This window comes from Dendropsophus ebraccatus, chromosome 9 (assembly GCF_027789765.1).
Source record: "Dendropsophus ebraccatus isolate aDenEbr1 chromosome 9, aDenEbr1.pat, whole genome shotgun sequence".
Lineage (NCBI taxonomy): Eukaryota > Metazoa > Chordata > Amphibia > Anura > Hylidae > Dendropsophus > Dendropsophus ebraccatus.
This window is the reverse complement of record NC_091462.1, coordinates 100,834,217-100,848,515: the sequence shown is the minus strand read 5'-3', so window position 1 is coordinate 100,848,515 and position 14,299 is coordinate 100,834,217. Positions and strand designations below refer to the sequence as shown.

The 14,299-nt window shown below is 39.1% G+C and overlaps 1 protein-coding gene across 2 annotated transcripts in view; it reads left to right on the top strand.

Moving 5' to 3' along the window:
• LOC138801345 (uncharacterized) overlaps window positions 1–14,299 on the top strand; it is a 47,736-nt gene that overhangs the window by 22,541 nt on the left and 10,896 nt on the right. For both annotated transcript variants that reach the window (XM_069984072.1, XM_069984071.1), the window contains 19 exons: window positions 1,092–1,192; window positions 1,346–1,458; window positions 2,189–2,371; window positions 2,466–2,668; window positions 3,687–3,793; window positions 3,885–4,000; window positions 4,861–5,028; window positions 5,718–5,920; window positions 6,032–6,135; window positions 6,389–6,507; window positions 6,599–6,757; window positions 7,132–7,331; window positions 7,656–7,762; window positions 9,555–9,673; window positions 9,757–9,918; window positions 11,189–11,397; window positions 12,048–12,151; window positions 12,313–12,428; window positions 13,385–13,552. In XM_069984072.1, the coding sequence (XP_069840173.1) occupies window positions 1,092–1,192; window positions 1,346–1,458; window positions 2,189–2,371; window positions 2,466–2,668; window positions 3,687–3,793; window positions 3,885–4,000; window positions 4,861–5,028; window positions 5,718–5,920; window positions 6,032–6,135; window positions 6,389–6,507; window positions 6,599–6,757; window positions 7,132–7,331; window positions 7,656–7,762; window positions 9,555–9,673; window positions 9,757–9,918; window positions 11,189–11,397; window positions 12,048–12,151; window positions 12,313–12,428; window positions 13,385–13,552 (2,761 nt within the window). The remainder of the gene's footprint in view (window positions 1–1,091; window positions 1,193–1,345; window positions 1,459–2,188; window positions 2,372–2,465; window positions 2,669–3,686; window positions 3,794–3,884; window positions 4,001–4,860; window positions 5,029–5,717; window positions 5,921–6,031; window positions 6,136–6,388; window positions 6,508–6,598; window positions 6,758–7,131; window positions 7,332–7,655; window positions 7,763–9,554; window positions 9,674–9,756; window positions 9,919–11,188; window positions 11,398–12,047; window positions 12,152–12,312; window positions 12,429–13,384; window positions 13,553–14,299) is intronic.

Sequence of the window (14,299 nt, the reverse complement as noted above, 5' to 3'; positions counted from 1 at the left end):
GGTTTTCTTTTCAATCTTTATTTATTGAAGTTTTTTAGTTTTTACAACAATACTTTAGGGAATACAGAGAGAAAAGAGGGGGGGGGGGTCGGGACCCCATTATAGATTCAGTTCAAAACTGTACATACTATAATACATAATGTAGATATAAGTTACAGAGGCACAACAGTCTTTTCTAGATATAAAATATGGAGAGGGTCTTAGGTGAGAGGGAGGGAGGGAGGAAAGGAACCAATAGAACCATGGGAGGGGGAGGGGGAAGTTGTATAGGAAACAGAGGAGAAGAGAGGGAAGTGAGGGGGGGGAGTCCTGCGTCCCACCATATCAAAGACTCAAGAACAAAAATTTAAATGTAAAAGTAAAATATTCATATACAGATTTAGGCTGGGTTCACACTACGTATATTTCAGTCAGTATTGTGGTCCTCATAGCAACCAAAACCAGGAGTGGATTGAAAACACAGAAAGGATCTGTTTACACAATGTTGAAATTGAGTGGATGGCCGCCATATAACAGTAAATAACGGCCATTATTTCAAAATAAACAGCAAATATTTGCCATTAAATGACGGCCATCTACTCAATTTCAACATTGTGTGAACAGATCCTTTCTGTTTTCAATCCACTCCTGGTTTTGGTTGCTATGAGGACCACAATACTGCCTGAAATATACGTAGTGTGAACATAGCCATGTATTGTATATTATAAAACATACTACCTAGGATTGGTTACGTTTCAATAGGGCTATCCAAGGATTCCACACCTTTAAGTAGGCATCATGTGAGAAGGAGAGGTTTTCTATGGGGATTTGCTACTGCTCTGGACAGTTCCTGACATGGACAGAGGTGGCAGCAGAGAGCACTGTGTCAGTCTGAAAAGAATACACCACTTCCTGCAGGACATGCAGCAGATGATAAGAAGACTTGATATTTTTAAATAAAAGTTATTTACAAATCTGTAAACATCAGATGATTTAAAAACATTTTTTTTTAAACCAGAGTACCCCTTTAACTTAGATGGTGTTCTTGTTTTAAGATTATTATTTTTTTCTTTCAGAAACTTTTTGACCTTTCTGTTATTTTTTTTTTTTAGTGTTAATCAGCTGGACAAAGGATATACTAGCATGATTGAGGACACCAAGAAAACAATTGCAACCTGGATTCTAGGCCTCCTGAAACTGCCCAAATACAGTGGTAAATGTTGTAGTAAAGTAATAAATTGCACATTGTAGCCTATTGGCCACAATTTTTTTTTGTAAACAATATTTGTGACAACTAGCATAAACTAATAATAAAAACAAAAAGTTGATATTATTTGCTCATTGTTGGCTTACTGATATATTTTAGGATGTACAAGCATCTCACAGACTACAACAGTATGGATGGAAAGCGTATTCAAACGCTTCTTCGCATTTGTTACCTTAAAGGAGGTGAAGGAGGTGTTCCCCACATTGGACGTAGTAAGTCATGCCACAGTAATTGTAATAATGACGTAAAATAGTTCAAGGGGCAATCTGCTTTGGGCACTCCCTTTTTGGTTAAGATGGTCCCTCTAAGATAAACTAATCCCAGGTTGCGCTGTGATCAGCTGTAATCTTAAAGGGGTTGTCCAGTGAATTTTTTTTTTCTTTCAAATCAACTGGTTTCAGAAAGTTAAATAGATTTGTAATTTACTTCTATTTAAAAATCTCAAGTCTTTCCATACTTATAAGCTACTATATATCCTGCAGGAAGTGTTGTTTGTTTACATTCAGAAACAGTGCTCTCTACTGACATCTCTGGCGGAGTCAGGAACTGTCCAGCGCAGCAGCAAGTCCCCATAGAAAACCTCTCCTGCTCAGGACAGTTCCTGACTCCGCCAGAGATGTCAGTAGAGAGCACTGTTTCTGAATGTAAACAAACAACACTTCCTGCAGGATATATAGTAGCTTATAAGTATGGGAAGACTTGAGATTTTTAAATAGAAGTAAATTACAAATCTATTTAACTTTCTGATACCAGCTGATTTGAAAGAAAACATTTTTTCGCTGGACAACCCCTTTAAGGGGGAACTTAAGCAGAAAGTATTCCTCTACAGCGCCACCATGGGGAAAATGGGGAATTACACAACTAAAATCGATGAGCGGTCAGTTCAGTATTGAAAATATATACAAAAGAAACTATGATAATATGACGTATCTTCCATTACAGGTTACAGTCATCAGCAGCACCAGCATCAGCCAGAAGGTTGAATATATCACCAGCTCAACAGAAATTCTGCAAAATGTTAATTCAACAATGATAGTGTTGGAATCCCTGGCTGGATCGGACAATGTCGTATCTGCTGAGGAGTCATACACCTTTTTGACAGAATTTAATGCCATCTATGAAAAGGTACGTGTTCAAATCTTGGTATCACATAACAATGTATCCATACACACATCATAATATAGGTCCTCTGGAGTAAGACCATCGTCTTGTTTTGTAGCTTAATGTGAAATACATGACATCTGAAGTGAGGGAAGAAGCCATGACCTTCCTCTTTACGAGCGTGATCTCAGATCTGAACTCACTGACAACAGAAGAAATTTCAACGTTCGAGACAACATTCCAGTACTTCCTAGAAGGTGTGACCGTAGAGGCCGTGACTAAAATCCCACTGACCATTGGCTGTAATTTGTACGAGGCAATGTAAGTAGCAAACAATGTCTATACTATAGTCCTTAATGTAAGTGTACTGTATACAAATGTGATATGAATGTGCCTGGTGTCTCCCACCATATGCTGTACTTCACTGCACGGTAGCCATACTAGTATATATAACTATGAGCATCCAGTGAGTGGTCTTTTTAAGAGGCTTTATATGGTGACCAAACAACAAAGCCAGATTTCCAAATAACAATTAGATACAGCTGTCTAAAGAAGTATAGTGCCATACAGTCCTGCCACTATGTAATGTACTGTATAGTTATAAGTAGTGGCAGAAAATGCATACATTATACTTACAGACATTGACCCTATAACAGTTGCATTCATATAGTCCAGGGGTAGGGAACCTTGGCTGTTGCAAAACTATAACTCCCATCAGCTAAAGCTTTGGCTGTCGTGGCATGATAGGGTTGTAGTTTTTCAACAGCTGGAGAGCCTAGGTTCCCTACCCCTGATATAGTCACTACACTATAAAATGTCATAAAATGGCATACTATATAAAGTGATAGGAACAAAAACAGTTGTGATGCCACCTTCAGTGGTGGATGGTGAACTCTGTACAGCCCACTGCTAAGGTTGCATATACTAAAATCTGAAGATGAGTACTCACCATGAGTAACATACCACCAGAATATACCAGCTAATAAGGCTTTCACAGACCAGTAAGGGGTGAATTAGGGTGGTGGGAGAAGAATGGCCTTTCACTAATGGTCCCATAACTGACCCAGTGTCGTACTGGCCCACCAGAGGATCAGAGAATCCATCGGTGGGCCCCCAGCTTTAGAACCTGCACAAACACTGACTGACATGTTGTTTCTCACTGGTTCTTAATTGGTGGGCCCCCAGTATAATTTCCTCTGGTGGGCCCCACATACCCCAGTGCGACACTGAACTGACCTCTATAAATCAGCACAGATTTAAAAAAAAAAAAAAATAATAATAACATGAAGCAACGGTGATAAAAATGATGGTGCAACTCACTGTCTATCTTCTTCCTCAGATTTTCGGCATTCAGCAGCGTTTTGGACAAACTATCCAATGAGGTTGCTAATTCTATAGTCAACAAAATAATTGCATTCCTCCAAGCAAATGACAATGACTCATCAGGTGACTTCCTATAACTATACTATAAGTTAAAGTATGACCTTAAATTGACCAAAAAAAAAAATCATTAACCATTTTTTTCATGGTCCTATAGATGTCTGTAGTAGCCTGTACACTGACAGCACAACCTACGTGAAGAAGATATACTTTAATTTTGTGGAATATGTCACAATCTATCAGCTGAAGCTCTACTACAGCAAATTCAATGTGGTAGGTCTCCTGTCTATATATATATTGAACATACCTGAAGTAATAATCGTTTAACATTGTCACTGCCTAAGGCCATGTTCACACAATGTAAGTTTTGAATTTATCATGGCTGTTGTTGCCGATTCGCAGGCACTGCAGACTGAGGGAATCCCAGCCGGAGTGTATACACATGGGAGGAAAGTTATCAAAGGAAAAGTTGTATTTTTTGGCGTTAAACGACCAGATGCGAATAAATTTGTTTGCAAATGGCAGTTTTGCGAATAAATATTCGCATCTGGCCATTTTACCCCAGCTTCGCCAGGGGGCGGGGAAGGGTGTGGAGGGGGCGGAACGGGGGGTGCGGACTCTGGGTCCACCTCATTTATCGTTTTCTCGCCGAAAAATGATAAGGAAGCCTACGTCTGCTCTGAGCTGGCGTAGGTTTCCTGGCACACACACTGGTGCGCCTCTACATAAATCTCAATACTGTTGGCGCTGCAGGGACACTTTTATGCCCAGCACAAAAACTGCCGGACTTAATAAATGTCCCCATAGTATACACTCTGGCCGGGATCCCTAGCGGCTGCAAGAAAAACTGACATGTCGGTTTTGTGCAGCAGCTATTCAATTGAATAGCTGCCGCACATCCCTGACAGGTCACACAATGGAGTGTGAGGCTCTGGCAGGTCCTGCAGTACTGTCCGGTATGATCTTCACTAACACCGGCCATTCTGTGACACGGCCAGGTCACAGAATGGCCAGTGTTTCACGTAGTGTGAACATGGCCTAAAACTGTAGCCTTTAAAAGATCTAAAGCTCCATTTTACTGACCTGCAATGACTGAATTGTACATTTTATCTTCTGATTCTTATATCCAACAGTATGAAGTCCTACAATCACTCACCAGTAAACAATTGAGTAACCTGTTTATAAACAGCACCGCAAAAAGTAATCTATTTGAAGCAGTTCCGATTCTGACAGAAGTTGGGAAGCGTGACTATTCGGAGATCACTAGTTTCATGGTTGAGCTGACAACTGAGGCCAAAAAGGTAAGACTTTATCTACAATAGTGTTGTAAGTGAAACATCTTTTAAAAGCTAGTCTTCTCAAAGAAGAGGCTTCTTTACATAGAATATAAGAGAAATGCAAATTATATCCATCCCAACTTTATATCTATCCTAAGATAATAGGAAAGGAAATACTAAAGGGCAGACTAGATGGACCAAGTGGTCTTTTTCTGCTGACAATCTTCGAAATATGTTTTGATTTCATCATAATTCAGTCTAGGTTGGGGTGGTCTTCTTAAAGAAGTGGTTTGTTGGAGAGATTTCACTATTAGAGATGACCACCCAAAATTGCATTGATGTGGTCATCTCAAAGGAGTGGTCAGTGTATAAAAGGTAGGTGAATAAAAAAAATTTGGTCTGAATGAGAGGTGTATCATATTGGAAGACACCTGCTGTCCCTTTAAGCACAAATATCATAAGACTGAGGGGGTACATTTTCTCCTTGATATAAAGTCTTGTATGTCATGCAATGTTCCATGGGAAAAAAGAATGCGAAGTATACCTCCTGCAGAAGATAAAAGGCTTGCTCCTCACTGCCACCTATTGGAGGTAGCATGTAGCAAACTTTTTCCCTCCTGGAAGAGAGCTCTTTTGCAAATCATAAATCTATCATGCACATAATATCATAAAAGACATCATTCAATCTTCCTTTTTTGCTATTTCTTCTCTAGCTAAATATTGCAACATTACCTGATGCCAACATTGAGAAATTGGTCTACACGACTGTCTGGGATAAAATATCTAAAAATCTGAAATCTCGTGCAGACTTTTCAAAGTGGTTTGATGGAAACTTAGACCTTATCATCTCCAGTGTTTCTACTTCAGATATTCAAAACCTCCAAGTTAATTCTGACTGTGATTCTCAAAGCTCTGTGTAAGTTTTTGTCACAATATAAAGAATAGGCCGAGGCCGGGGAGTCAGGGCATAAAGGATAATCAAATTTTTTATTATGCATACTAAAGATGTTTGTTTCCCGTTATATAGGGTTAGTGCTTTTTCAAAAGCATTCGATAAGCTGGATGATGACCAAAGGAAGTCTGTGTACGGACAAATTAAAGACTTTAACAAGGGCGTGAAAAATACTAAAGGTAACATACCGAAATCATGTAGTTAAGAATTTTTTTTTATTGGAACAAGCTTCCATTTCCCTATATAGTCAATAGTCCAGGCCATTGCGAAACTACAACAGCTACATGCTCCAGGCCATTGGTTTGGATCAGTGCACCCACAGATGGAATAAGAAGTCAAGAAATTGTCCTATTCTCTAGGAGGCAGCACATTATATGTAAAAACTATATGACACTACAGTATTATAATATGTAAATGTCCTGCATTTTCTAGGATCTTCTTGTCAGACATCTTCTGAAACTAGCAGCCAATGGGTAAAGAAATCGTATGGCCTTTTCATACCGTATGCTACACTTCCCGAAATTGAGGACGCCAATAGCAACTTCAGTGCGGTAAAGGCTTTTATATTTACGAAAAGCACAAAGAAATCGAAATTAAAGATGAGCGTAATCAATATATTTCTCTCTATATATTTCTTCTAAGGCGGAATCGCTTACAGTGATCTCTGGAGAACAAGTTGCAGACTATGCTATTCAATCCGGTGCACTGAAGACTAAGGAAACAACCGTTGCCATTTTTGATAGCATGGATTCAACAAATAAATTGGAGGACTTTTTATCGCGTGTAAATGAAAAAGCTCCGGTAGGTTTTCCAAAAGCAAAAATAATTCGGAGAGACCATTATGCGTGTTACTGATAAACTGTACAAAAATAAACATGAAACGTTTGTTAGAATATTCTTAATAGGCAATATTTTTCCTGTAAAATTTAAGGGATTGTCCACATTGGACTAAAAATTTTTTTTTTTATCTGAGAGGGTATCTCTCAGGTTGGGAAAACCTGGAAGCAGAAATTTGTTTTCCCTGCAGGGTCCCAATAGGAGATGTAAAACAATGACAGCAGGATGTCTATATGTTATATGTACAGTCTATAGATTATGGTTGCGTTACGGTGTGAATTTGCAGTGAATTTTTTTGCATTCCTTTATTTACTACAATCACTTTCATTGTATTGCAGGATGACTTAAGAACCAGTCCAGTTGCGAATGTGATAGTATCAAAAACATTTGAAATAATCTCCGTTGAATTTAGCAGCTTCAAAATAGAGAACTGGACTCTGTGGACTCAGACTCTTCTGAAAAATATCCTCTTTAATGTTGGTGATGCTCAAGTAGAAAGTATTACCTTTCCACAGTCCTGTGACGTTTATCATGAAATGTAAGCGCCTTCATCTTAAGGACACACTAATTTTACAACAGACAATTAAAACAGATTTGGCATCTAGCAATTGTCATGAAGTGGTCTTCTACTATTTTCCACCCAGACATAGCGCCACTCTTGCCCATAAACTTTATCTGGTATTGCACCTCAACCATATTAAGGTGGATGAAGTTAATTTGTAATAGCAGGCGTTTTTTCTCTTCTCATGGAAAAATACTAACCGAAATGAAACAATATTGTAACTGACCTTTTCATAAAATATCCAATCTATCCAATCTTCTTCTGGTAATTTATATATATATATATATATATTTTTTACAGATTAAAGGGCTTCAACCAGGTCTATGATCAGATGACAGAGGCTACGCGAAGGACTGTATACGACAAATGTATAAAACGTCAGCTCAGTAATACCCCCTCTGAAAATGGTAAATGGATGGGCTGTTTTGCAATTCTGCCTCTCAATTCGAAAACATTGCTGTTTGTAGCTTTAGGCCATGTTCACATGGCGTATGAGACTGGCTGTTCTGTGACCCGAATCATCCCGGCCGCAGTGTTCTGATGAGGGCGCATCAGCGCGCGCCCACATCAGAACTCCTCGTAGCACACAATGAAGCAAGCGGCCAGAGCCACTTGTTTCATTGTGTGAACTGACAGGGTTTCCTACGGCCGCTATTCACTGAATTGCAGCCGCAGAAAACTGACATGTCAGTTCTTTGCGGCACCGCTTGGGATCCCGGTCGGAGCGTATACTATGGGGGACATGTATCAACGGGCATACATTTTTTTTTCGGAGGAAAGTGCCGATTTGCGCATGATTTTATTCGCAAATGGCCGATTTGCGAATATTTTATATATATTTTATATATATATATTTTATAAAATATTCGCAAATCGGCACTTTACGCCGGCTACGCCGGGGAGTGGGTGTGAAGGGGGCAAAACGGAGGGCGCGGACACAGAGTCCGCGCGATTCACCATTCGTTCCGCCAAAAGATACGCCGAAAACCTACTCCAGTCCTCAGCTGGCGTAGGTTTTCGGCCGTGCGCACCGAAGTCCGCCTCTACATAAATCCCCGTAGCGCCGGAGATGTGGGGACATTTTTAAGTCCGGCGTAAAAAACGACGGACTTAATAAATGTCCCCCTATGTGTATACGCTCCGGCCTGGATCCCATGAAAGAACATGCAAGGTGTTTTGGCAAACAAAGTACGGCCGCACTTTTAATCTGTGTGAACATAGCCTTAGACTGTAAAAATATGTGTCAAAATATCTGGCTGTTAGGGTCCTATTAGATGGCCCAATGGCGGCTCGATTAATAATGTAAACGAGCGCTAATCTGGTAGAGGCTTCTCAGTCAATCACTGTCCGGGACTGCCACGGGCTGACTGGGCTGAGTGACCCGCCAGTTCAGAGACCCACTCTGAAGCCACAGAGGCAGCTCCGGGAAGTGAGCAGAGGGCAGAAGAACACCGGAGCCATCAGCCGCGCACTTCTATTACACATAGTGATGCACAGTCAGTGGCTGATGATTTTAGGTGAGGACCAAAAGACATGATCAACCGATGATCATTGTTATCATCTGATCGTTGTCTCTATTACATGAAGCGATAATCAGCCAATTCGCCTGATTCAGCCAATTGTCGCTCCATGTAATAAGGGTATTACCCTCAGCAGAAACAAAGATAGATAGATAGATAGATAGATAGGAGATAGATAGATAGATAGATAGATAGGAGATAGATAGATAGATAGATAGATAGATAGATAGATAGATAGATAAATAGATAGATAGATAGATAGGAGATAGATAGATAGATAGATAGGAGATAGATAGATAGATAGATAGATAGATAGATAGGAGATAGATAGATAGATAGATAGATAGATAGATAGATAGATAGATAGATAGATAGGAGATAGATAGATAGATAGATAGGAGATAGATAGATAGATAGGAGATAGATAGATAGATAGATAGATAGATAGGAGATAGATAGATAGATAGATAGATAGATAGGAGATAGATAGATAGATAGATAGATAGATAGATAGATAGATAGGAGATAGATAGATAGATAGATAGATAGATAGATAGATAGATAGGAGATAGATAGATAGATAGATAGATAGATAGATAGATAGATAGATAGATAGATAGATGTGCTCCTCTACTCCAAATGCACATACCTAACAGGTGAATGAAATTGTATTTTCCAGGTGTGCGTTGTGGGGAGCAAACATGGAAATCTCAAGAATGGGTGGATAACAACTTTGGCAAGTTTTCCATATTTGCAAATGTTACTATATTTGCAGTATGGAACGTAAACTTCCAGACGGTAAGCACTTTTCTACAGCAATCAATCTACCTACCACATACATCTATAGGATAAATGTCACCAATTCTGTTGGTTTCTTCTAGACGGAAGTCATCGATAGTCTGAGCCCTAATCAACTGGGAGAAGTCGCTGTAGCGTCCATTGAGAAAGAAGAAGTGGCGTGCCAGGTGGCCGGCAAAGTGCAGCATTTAAAAGTTGACGAAGCATATGGCTTCCTGGACAGTTTCTTTGCATCCTTTAAGCAGGTAAAGTAGATCCTTATTTGAAGTGTAGACACACAAAAAGACAAAAAATGCAACAACTCACTGCTAATGGCAAGACATAAACCCAATACAAATATGAAAATCACTAAAAACAGCCCCCAAAACTGCTAAAGAAAATTCTCATAAAAACAATGAGTCTCTGAGCATACCCTTTTGCAAACAGTGCGTACCATCCCACCACAATAAGGTGGCCTCATACACGGGATGGAACCTACACTAAACTCTTTCGCCTCTCCTGGGCTAATAATAAGCCTGTCCTCAACGCATGCAGGATCCAACTAATGCTTGCCAATATAACCCCCAGGGTGGGATGGGTGCTATGCATGACCAAGTGGGGGCAACGTGCTCCGGCCTAGTCAATGCTTCCAATATGTACCCTGTCCATTTTTATTTTAATTGTGTTGCTCCAGTGGCCCGATTAGTGCCTCATTGTGCTGCTCATGCCTCTGCATGTCAGTCTAAGCCAGTGGGAGGGCTATTAGATCAGTCAGCTTACTCAGCTGCAGCAGTGCTCAGGGGCGTGTAAAGGGGCGTGCACAGGGATGTGTACAGGGGCATGTACAGCTGCTGGCCAATCAGCATCCATCTTCACTGGGCCAACTGACATCACTTCCTGCATTTGGTCTCTTTTTTAGGTTACATAGTGGGCAAATGTAAAGCATGTAATTGTATTTCATAGGGAAAACAGGCAAAAATAAAAGAAGTCAATTGCACAGATGTAGTATATAACCTCCCCTGCTGATTTACCATTATTTATTGATAATGGCAGTGTCCCTTTAAATCAGAATTTTTAATTTGCCCCAACTGATTTCCTTAAAGGGGTTGTGTATATTTGTAATTTTCTTCTATTTAAAAATTTCCAGTCTTCCAATACTTATAAACTGTGGTATGTCCTGCAGGTATGTCTGTATTTACACTCATAAACAGTGCTCTCTACTGACATCTCTGGCCGAGACAGGAACTGTCCAAAGCAGCAGCAAATCCCCATGGAAAACCTCTCCTGCTCAGGACAGTTCCTGACTCGACCAGAGATGTCAGCAGAGAGCACTGTTTCTGAATGTAAATAAACAACACTTCCTGCAGGATATATAGTAGCTTATAAATATAGGAAGACTTGAGATTTTTAAATAGAAGTAAATTACAAATCTATATAACTTTCTGACACCAGTTGATGTGAAAGGAAAAAAAATTGCTGGACAATCCCTTTAAGTTACTGTGTTTTCTCACACAATTGTTTCTACATGTCTTGCAGACCAGCAAAACAAAGATTACAAGCAAAGAAATTGGTTCCAAGTTCTTGTCGGCAACACTCACCTCTATCAGTTCTGCGTTTTCCAGTTACTCCACTGTTGAATGGAGAACCTTATTTACTACCAGGCTACAACCTTTCATGTCCAGCATTGATTCCAACCAGTTGACAACCATATTGGCTTCTGCTGACTGTGATGCTTATGGTGAAGCGTAAGTAACAACTTTGTAATAGAAAACTTAGAAAGATATATCTCTGTGGCGTTACCGTAAATTCTATCAACCCCTAAATGTAATCACTCCATTAGGTATAATTTTACTTAAGGTTTTTACTTTATCAAGAATCTATATGCAGTGACATCTGTAGTGGATATTTAACCTAAGAACGTTCTTGATAGGGACATAGGAACAACTTGTGCCACCATGTGCAAGTTTCCATGATAGATAGATAGATAGATAGATAGATAGATAGATAGGAGATGGATAGATAGATAGATAGATAGATAGATAGATAGATAGATAGGAGATAGATGATAGATAGGAGATAAATAGATAGATAGATAGATAATAGATAGATAGGAGATAGATGATGATAGATAGATAGATATGAGATAGATCTGAGTAAAATTATAGCAATGCTACCATGTATAATCTAAGGGCAAGGCCTCCTATTGAGGAAAAGGTTGTGGGCTAGTTCTAATAGCTGCAAGAATTCTGAATTCTTTGAAGTTACTTGTTTTTACTTAGACATGATGGCAACCCCCTTCCCAAGTCTAATGGTTTTCATAGTCAATATGAACAGTATCTTCTGAATGGAATTTGTTCTCTAGATATTGTTCTCAATTTACATTTTTCATACCTAGTGTACAAAGTCTGGACTCTGTGTTTAATGATCTTTCCGATGACACTAAAGCGCAACTTTTTGAAGTTTTATTATCCTTCCTCCAGAAACACACATCAGCCTCAGGTAAGGTTTATGTGAAACTCTTGCTTAGTAGCATTCCAGCCAATTCCGAGCTGTTTCCCTTCCCAGCCAATATGCCCCCATTTCTCCAAAGCCCCATAAGTATACTTAAAGAATATAACAATGTACTTTTAACCATAAAACAAACTGTCCTGCATCTCCAGGTGCCTGCCCCAAGAGCGGAGAAAGCAGCAGAGATACTATTACGAGGATTTTTGGAAAATACAGAATCTATGCGACTTTTGCAGATCTGAACACGTATGTGAATCCTTTGAATGGGGTACGTGTACTTTTTTGTTTACATTCTAATTAATTGTAGAAATAGAAATTGATCCTTGTATAAATTTTTAAACACACACTGCTTTCTTTATGGACCATGGTCACTCCTGCCCATTACATATTAGGCTGGTCCAAAATAGAAATAAAAAGTCTGTAAAATAGATATAAAAAAATTACCTTTTTTTTTTTTTTTTTTTTTAATCTAATGATGTGTTCTATTACAGTCTATGGAAAAGCAACTATCAGTGCACACACTTAAAAAAAAAAAGGTCCATGTTGGAATTACAGCTGTGTTTTAGCAGCTTTTCTATAGACTTTAGTAGAACACCAATGAAATCCAATGTGCCTATAATAGAAAAAAAAAGGCCCCAGCAACACATAGACAGCACACTGGATATAGGTACAGTATTAGGCTATGTTCACACTACTTATGTTCCGCAAAAATTATGGCCGTTGTTACAACGGCCGTGATTCCTACGGAACTTACGTAGTGCTGCAGGCTGAGGGAATCCCGTCCGGAGTGTATACACATATACAGCGGCGCTGCAAGAAACTGACATGTCAGTTTTCTGCGACCTCTATTCATTGAACACAGTCAGTGCACACAGTGGAGCAAGCGGCTTCGGCCGCATGCTTCATTGTGTGCAGTGGGGAGTTCTTATGCAGGCCCACATTAGAACTTAGCGGCGCTTAAGATCATCCGGCCGATACTGCGGTACTGATCTTTTCTAAAAACGGCCGGACTCTTACAGCCTCTGCACATAGCCTTATGCTGCTGATTTTACCTAAGGATTACATTGCATGATATCAATAGCATATTAGCTATATGTGAATATGCCCAAAGGAAGCATCAGATGGTAGTAGAAGGAAATTCTAGAAGGCCTTACTTTTATTGTGTTTTCTTTCTTAACGGAACTGAAATATTCTTCAATGCTGTGATGTTTTATCTGTTTGCAGCTGTCAGCAATTGATCTAATGTCACCTACTCAGAAAGCCAACCTTGCTTTTACTGACGGCATACTGAGTAATACCACCAAGGCACAAGTCCTGGTTGACAGTATAGCTAACATGACTTTTAGCGAGCTAGACACTTTTCTCTCCAGTTTCCAGGACATTGCACAACAGGTGAGGACTAATCAATATCTATCTATCTATCTGTCCGTCCGTCTATCTATCTATCTATCTATCTATCTATTATCTATCTATCTATCTATCTATCTATCTATCTATCTATCTATCTATCTATCTATATATTATCTATCTATCTTCTATCTATCTATCTATCTATCTATCTTCTATCTATCTATCTCCTATCTATCTATCTATCTATCTATCATCTATCTATCTATCTATCTATCTATCTATCTATCTATCTCCTATCTATCTATCATCTATCTATCTATCTATCTATCTATCTATCTTCTATCTATCTCCTATCTATCTATCTATCATCTATCTATCTATCTATCTATCTATCTATCTATCTATCTATCTATCTATCTCCTATCTATCTATCTATCATCTATCTCCTATCTATCTATCTATCTATCTATCTATCTATCTATCTATCTATCTCCTATCTATCTATCTATCCATCTCCTATCTATCTATCTATCTGTCTGTCTGTCTGTCCGTCCGTCCGTCCGTCCTTCTATCTATCTATCTATCTATCTCCTATCTATCTATCTATCTATCTATCTATCATCTATCTGTCTGTCCGTCCGTCTGTCTGTCTATCTATCTGTCTGTCTGTCTGTCCGTCTATCTATCTATCTCCTATCTATCTATCTATCTATCTATCTATCTATCTATCTATCTATCTATCTCCTATCTATCTATCTATCTATCTATCATCTATCTATTATCTATCTA